Raw genomic sequence first — 7,750 nt, 5'->3', positions numbered from 1 at the left:
AATATTTCACTATTTTACTGCTTTTGCTGTATTTCTGATCAAATAAATGCAGGCTTGGTGACTGGTAGTGTATACTTTTCAATTTTAGTTATTTTAGTACATCAAGTTAAACTATGAAAATGATAAATGTTGCCTTGGCAACTAGCAGAAATTAGAAATATATTTTATTTTAGGTAACATTTCATTTCAAGTAACGAAAATGTTTCTTTTTTTAACAGTTTTGGTTTCAGTTAACGATAATAACCCTGATCACGTGTTCATTCTGTGTTCATTTCTGTGGACGTCATGGGACAGGGTTTCAATAGGGTCCTCTAAAACACAATCCAACACTGACTGCAGACGGCGGTTCTGCATGAAATCAGCAGCTCTGGAGCGTCTGTGAATCTAGAGCATGAACTGTGATTGCTGATGAATGATGAGCTCCAGTGAATGTGACGCTGTACAGGATCAGAGCGCATGCATGGGTCACGACCTTCACAAGCTGCCCAAAGCACAATGAAGGGAGTCTGTTGGATGGTTAGTTTTTGGTCACGTTTTGATCCTAAATCGTGCGAGCAGCTTGGTGAGCTAGTGCAAACGGGATAAACTGGGCGATCTCGGTCTCTACATGAAGACTAGCAGCAGGATCAGCGGCACGAGTCCGTGCAGTGTGTTTGAGCCGCAGCTGGCGTTCAGTGTGAAGCGCTGGTCTCCCTCTCGCCCCCCGCGGCGCTCGCCCGTCTGCCCAGTGCTGCAGCGGATCAGCGGCGGCTGGAAGCTGGTGGGCCGTCTCTCGGGCCGGTCCGGACTGGAGCCGTCGCTGGGTCTCTGGCCATTGTAGAGGAGGCTGCGTCCCGACGGGTCCTGGCCCATGCTGAAGAGCTCGTACTCGGTGTGAGGCAGACGCACGCCCAGCGCCGCGCAGCCCGAGGTGGAGGTCACGTCCTGGGGAACGCCCCGCTGCCACGAGCCCTCGGCCCCACACGCACGCCCGCGGAGCACCTTCAGCAGAGACGCGGTGGCCTCATCCATGGGCGTCACCGTCATGTGCGTCACTGCAGGAGAGCCACGGCATTATACAGATGAAGAGGAGAGAAACTCAAACTAATGCTCAGGTTTGAGGTCTGTTGCTTTATTAATAACTTGTTTCCACCGCGAAATCAAAAAGATTAAAAGCGGTAACCTGAATGATGCTTTCCCATCCACCGTCATACAGAGACGCTTTTAATCATCATTCAATCCAATCCTCACGGATGCAGACAGATCCCAGCCTACACTGATTCTCATTCACTATCCTCTATCAGTAAGAAATGCATCTTGCAGAAGTAAAATGGTTGTGATGGTAGTTTAATTGTATATATTTGGTGATATATAATGCTACAAATATACCCCAGCGACTTAACACTGCTTTTGTGCTGCAGGGACACATAAATATATATATATATAGTTTATTTTATTTTTTTTATTTGTATATAATGGAAGCCTGTTTGCATCACAAAATAAAAAAAAAAAAAAGTAATTGCAACTTTTTATCTCATGATGCTGACTTTTTTTTCTCAATAATTTTTTCCAAAATTGTGAGATATAAAGTCAGAATGGCAAGATAACTTAAAAAAAATGAATTGCAAGCAAAAGAAGTCAGAATTCTGAGTGTTTTTTAACGCACTAGTCAGTTTTGACGTCTATTTCACTTTCATAACGTCGTCTTACTGTAGAAGCTTGGTAATTATGACTTCTCACAATTCTGACTTTTTTTCTTGCAATTCTGAGAAAAAAAAAACTGAGAAAAAAGTCAGAATTGCAAGATACGAAGTCAAAAATTCCAGAAAAAAGTCAGAATTGCGATATAAAACATTGCAATTATCTTTTTTATGCCAAGGAGGGGAAAAACCAGAATTGTGAGTATTTATCTTGAACTGCAAGAAAAGAACTGGAATATTTTTTTATTCCACGATGAAAACGGGCTTTCATAGAAAATGTCTAAAATACTTTTTTTATTGCACTTTATCTATTTGCATCTGTAGATTTCAATTCCAATCCAATCCATATTCTCTTACAAACAGCACACTTTACAGTTTTATTCCTCTCTATGTTCTGAAGGTTTGTTCATATTTCACTGATTTATACAACATTTTACTCCTGTTTTCTGTCTGTTGACAGTATTTTCTGATTTATGGAGTGATGAAAAGAGAAATCCAAAACCCCCTCTGGAAAAAACTTTAACTCCAATAATGACGTCAAAATCAAACTAGAATTTGAACCTGAGTTTATCCAACGTTCAGAAATATGTGCATATTTAATTAGAGAATGCCTCATTTGCATATGTCAATGTTTCAACCCCAAAAGCGCTGTGTTAAAGCACTGATGAATCAGCTGGTGATATCGGTGACTGACCGGTGAAGGTGAACTGGACGGCGCCCCCGATGTCTGCAGATGGAGCTCCGCGGCTGTAGCGTCCGCTGGCTGAGATGCTGAAGGTGGGGTGACGGCAGACCGGGTCAGAGAAGTGCTCGTACTGTCCGGTCCAGGTCTGGCGGTCCTCGTGGAAGGTCAGCTGTCGGGTGAGGAAGAGGACTCCCGGACGCACCTCGCACCGCGTGCTCACCCAGTCTCCCTGCAGACGCACCGGACGCTCGGGCCGAGCTGACAGCACCGGAGGATGATGAAGATCCGCCGAAGACACGATCCGACAGACTCCACAGCGCTCGGCCTGAAAAACATCATCTGAAACTCACTCTTCATGCTCCTGGTCTTACTGTGTGGCTGTGATTTTTATTTATTTGTATACTTTTTGTCATATATTTGTATATTATCATATTATCATTGCAACTTTGCGCAATTTCAAATCTCACAATTTGGACTTTTCTTCTTAATTCTAATAAAAATTGAGATATAAAATCAGAATTGCAAGACATAAACTCGAATAAAACTGAATTACAAGAAAAAAGTCGGAATTCTGAGTTTTTATCTCGCAATTCTGACTTCATATCACACGTTTGACTCTTTTATCTCACAATTCTGAGTTTTTAATCACAATTTTGACTTCATATCAAAATTTTGACTTTTTTCTCACAATTTTGACTTTATATCGCAATTTTTTGATTTTTCTTACAATTTTGACTTTATATCGCAATTTTGACTTTTTTCTCACAATTTTGACTTTATATCGCAATTTTTACTTTTCTCTCACAATTTTGACTTTATATCGCAATTTTGACTTTTTTCTCACAATTTTGACTTTATATCACAATTTTGACTTTTCTTACAATTTTGACTTCATATCGCAATTTTGACATTTTTTCCTCACAATTTTGACTTTTCTTACAATTTACTTTTCTTACAATTTAGACTTTTCTTACAATTTTGACTTCATATCGCAATTTTGACTTTTTTTCCTCACAATTTTGCTTTATATCGCAATTTTGACTTTTTTTCTCACAATTTTGACTTTATATCGCAATTTTGACTTTTTTCTCACAATTCTGACTTTATATCGCAATTTTGACTTTTTTCTCACAATTTTGACTTCATATCGCAATTTTGACTTTTTTTCCTCACAATTTTGACTTTATATCGCAATTTTGATTTTTTTTCCTCACAATTTTGACTTTATATCGCAATTTTGACTTTTCTTACAATTTTGACTTTATATCGCAATTTTGACTTTATATCGCAGTTTTGACTTTTCTTACAATTTTGACTTTATATCGCAATTTTGACTTTATATCGCAGTTTTGACTTTTCTTACAATTTTGACTATATCGCAATTTTGACTTTTTTCTCACAATTTTGACTTTATATCGCAATTTTGACTTTTCTTAGAATTTTGACTTTTCTTAGAATTTTGACTTCATATCGCAATTTTGACTTTTTTTCCTCACAATTTTGACTTTATATCGCGATTTTGACTTTTCTTACAATTTTGACTTAATATCGCAATTTTGACTTTTTTCTCACAATTTTAACTTTATATCGCAATTTTGACTTTTCTTACAATTTTGACTTTATGTCGCAATTTTGACTTTATCCCAATTTTGACTTTTCTTACAATTTTGACTTTTCTCACCATTTTGACTTTTCTCACCATTTTGACTTTTCTCACCATTTTTACTTTATATCGCAATTTAGACTTTTTTTCTCACAATTCTGACTTTATATTGCAGTTTAGACAATTCTGAGAAAATTGTGAGAATAAATTATATATCAAATCAGAATTGCAACAAAAAGTCGGAATTGTAAGATAAAAAGTCGCAATTAGCTTTTTTATTTTTTCCATACTATATATTTGAGGTTTCCCAGAGAAAATAAAGACCAAAGATCATAGGGCGTCAGTGTGAGACAGACCATCACTAAACCAATCATCCATGATGACACTGACACAGCATGCAGAACATCACATCTGAAAATCCTGAATCCTGACACTGTTTGTCTGCTTACTGCTGCTGAGAAGCAAGCGCTATATAAATAAACTTGACCTGGCATATTAAACTGGTTAATCATTCAGAGGTTATCGACGAGCTTCAGCACAGAGAACCTGCTTCTGCTTCACACACCCGGAGCCTCCGGAGAGAACCCGACTGCTCAGATTATTCAGCCCATCTGAATCTGATTTAGCATGCAATGCACCGACCCAATGAGACCGAACGGAAATAAAACCCTTCCAACACAAGCAAGAGCTAAACAGCAGAGCAGCAGGTGAAGCTGCAGAAATACGGAGGACTGACCAGCAAACCCAATCTGAACATCTCAAACATAAGTTACTTAACCTAACACCACTTAAGAATTATGCTGTTTTTACATGATCCATTTCATTTTGCAATGCATTTTTTTGTGTGTATTTACTGTAAATATTTATATTTTTACATTAACTTTTATGCATTTGGTAGACACTTTTATTCAGAGAGACTTACATTGCAACTAAGCTATGCATGTTATCAGTCCATGCATTCGCTGGGAATCGAACCCATGACCTTGGTGTTGCCAGCACCATGGTCTACTGCTTTACACTATTACGTTTTCTTCACTATTGTTTTTCTTAATTATGCAATAATGTAACTTTATTCATTCTTTGCAGGAAACCAATGTGATGTAATGTACTGATTGGTTTCTAGTCAACACATTTTATTGATGCATCCAAATCTACACTATTTTTAATTTTAACTTAAAGTGTTCATGCTGCCTTAACATTTTAAGTTTAGTCGACTTGAAATAAGTTGTTTGTTATAAGTGACAATTTAGATATTTGAGTTCTCTCAACAAATTAAATCCAGGAAATAATAATAGTTCTAATAATAGTTAATTTTTGCAGTGTATAAACCATTTTTCTTGTAATAAACTTTGGAAGCATCAGTAAAAAACGTGTCAAAAACTAAATCTATGATAAGATTATGTTGGTGACAAACCAGTAGAATTAGTAGAAAATAATAGAAAGCTAAACCAGGATTGTTATAGTTAACTATACTAAAGCTAAAACCATCTTAAAATAAATGTTAACTGAAATAAAATAGATTTAAAAAAAAAATTCAGCTAGTTGCCAAGGCAACATTTTTCATTCGTTTAGTTTAAAGTACTAAAACAAACCCAAACAAAATTACTGAAACTAGCTAAACTGAAAACAAAATCGACTTTAAAATATGAACTATAATTGTTTATCAATGATTTTAAAGTAACACTAGTTTGCAAGACATGCATGCACAGATCAATGCAAAAAGGCAGCACAGAAAGAGAAGTTAGAAGCTGACAGACGCAAGGACAGTTCTGAATCATAATTCTGAGCGTCACTCGATTATAGAGCGGCTTTGATTTAATCTCAATCAATCCGAGAGCTGACAGACAGCGGGACTCTCCTCTACACGTCTCTTACTGGAGTCGGCCGGCCATCAATAATTCAGGCTGAACTAGAATGCATTAACATTGCATTACATGCTTCCCGAGCTCTTTTAGCTGCGGCGAGCGCCGGTGGTGGGGGGGGCGCACACATAAAAGAAATGAATCCATCAGAAAAAGCTCATCTCCCAGCTTCGGCGCTCGGATAGAGCCGCAATCCAGAGCGCTGGCCTTCGCACACACTATTTCCACATTCCCTTTGAAGCAGACGGGAGACGAGCGGCCGACACGGCTCGAATCACGCTCTTTAGCGACACCGGGGAAGCATCCGGGCTCAGAGAGAGCTGGCGAACGGGTCGGTGATAGCGGCGGAGGCTCCGGATGAATGCGTGACAGCCGGCGGCTCGCATGAATTAATCACAGGCGATGCCACTTCCCAAATTAAGTACAATGTTATGTATTATACAGACTTGTACTTCAGCGAACATGGCACTTCATGAATTAATCATTCTTCTGTCGAAAGCTTCATGTATTTTTCAGCTTCGCCGGGTTTTATTTTAAGGCTGAAGTTTAACGCGTTTGTGAATCCAGACAGTCTGTCATGTCAAATTACAACTCATAATTGAAAATCATCTACAGGTGCAAATTATAATTCCAGCAGAAGCTTTAAATCAAACTTTCTAGCAACATTTAAAGGACCCTGGTTTGGGTTTCAAACTAGGATATTAAAATAAGCCGCTAAAATAATTATATCTGAAATGAAAACAGGTTTCGGGATTCCAGAGGTTTTAGGAACTGAATGCTCCTCTGGGTTTTTTCACTCTTTTTAATTAATTAATTTACTAATCATTTTAAGTCATCTTGAGGCCCTCCGGACCCCTGCTTTAGTTTCAAAGCTTTTGAAGATCAAGAGAAACAACTTCATTCAAGTGTGTTGATTTCCCTAAATCAGTAATAATTATCAGTAACCTCACATCTGTGGTCTGTGGCATCTGATCTCCAGCACATAATCACAGTTAAAGTTGCTGTTTTACTGACCATTTCTATGCAATAAGATATTTTAGAGTTTTGCACGACTAGAAAAGTGTTTATTTGTATAAAAATGCACATGGAATATTAAGACTGTATTCATGTCCATCACATTTTCAGGTCTAGAAATCACTTTTAAAATTAGGCTTCCTCATGTTTCTCAAGACCGTGTGAATCTTTGTTACTTTGTTCAAAGGCCAAAAAATGAATTAAAATAAGTAATTTTTACTTGTTTTAGTGTATTTAATGCTTATTTTATCTTATTTTAAACCATTTCTTGAAAGAAGAGTGAATTAAAATAAGATGCATCTTGATTTTTAGTTGTTTTAGTGTATTTTTTAATGCTTGTTTTATCTTATTTTAAACAATTTCTTGAAAGAAGAGTCAATTAAAATAAGACGTATCTAGATTTTTTGTTGTTTTAGCATATATTAATGCTTGTTTTGTCTTTAAATCATTTAAAGTCATTTTGTGACGTATTCCTGCGTGAAACGGGATGAAGGGCCACTGATCAAACTAAGCAAGTTATTTACACGCATCAGGAAAATAAAACATTTAATGTTGACTTTAAATCCATGTGAAAATGTGCTGATATGCTGAAGTAGAGACTCTGTTTTAAGCGCTTCTTTCTTACTCCAGGTGACAGTGTGCGACTCTCTCTTCGCTCTCGCTCAATATTAATGTGCTGTGCTAATCGAGCGCATGCATGTGCAGCGGTGCAGACGTCAGCCTGCTGACCTTGGCGCTCTGTAGGGGGGTCTGGTAGCCCGCGGGCTGGTGGAGTCTCCTCTGAGCGCGCACCGTGTGAACGTCTCCCAGGAACAGCTCCTCTATCTGTCTGCTGGGGTCGCCATGGTGACCGCTCCGCTCCAGCCGCATCAGCTGCAGCTCCTGCATGCTGAAGTCTAAGCCGCGG

At 38.1% G+C, this 7,750-nt stretch overlaps 1 protein-coding gene across 1 annotated transcript in view; it reads right to left on the bottom strand.

The window, feature by feature from the left end:
• Positions 1-228: 228 nt before the first annotated feature.
• LOC107653889 (protein APCDD1-like) overlaps positions 229-7,750 on the bottom strand; it is a 10,053-nt gene continuing 2,531 nt past the window's right edge. Inside the window, exons 4-6 of the mRNA XM_016440756.1 lie at positions 7,573-7,739; positions 2,374-2,689; positions 229-1,034 (exon numbers count right to left, since the gene is read on the bottom strand). Of these exons, the coding sequence (XP_016296242.1) occupies positions 604-1,034; positions 2,374-2,689; positions 7,573-7,739 (914 nt within the window). The 3' untranslated portion in view covers positions 229-603. The remainder of the gene's footprint in view (positions 1,035-2,373; positions 2,690-7,572; positions 7,740-7,750) is intronic.

The sequence above is a fragment of the Sinocyclocheilus anshuiensis genome, unplaced genomic scaffold (assembly GCF_001515605.1).
Source record: "Sinocyclocheilus anshuiensis isolate Anshui unplaced genomic scaffold, SAMN03320099.WGS_v1.1 scaffold1994, whole genome shotgun sequence".
NCBI classification, from domain to species: Eukaryota; Metazoa; Chordata; class Actinopteri; order Cypriniformes; family Cyprinidae; genus Sinocyclocheilus; species Sinocyclocheilus anshuiensis.
The sequence above is the reverse complement of the archived record's forward strand: the minus strand, read 5'-3'. Positions and strand labels throughout refer to the sequence as shown.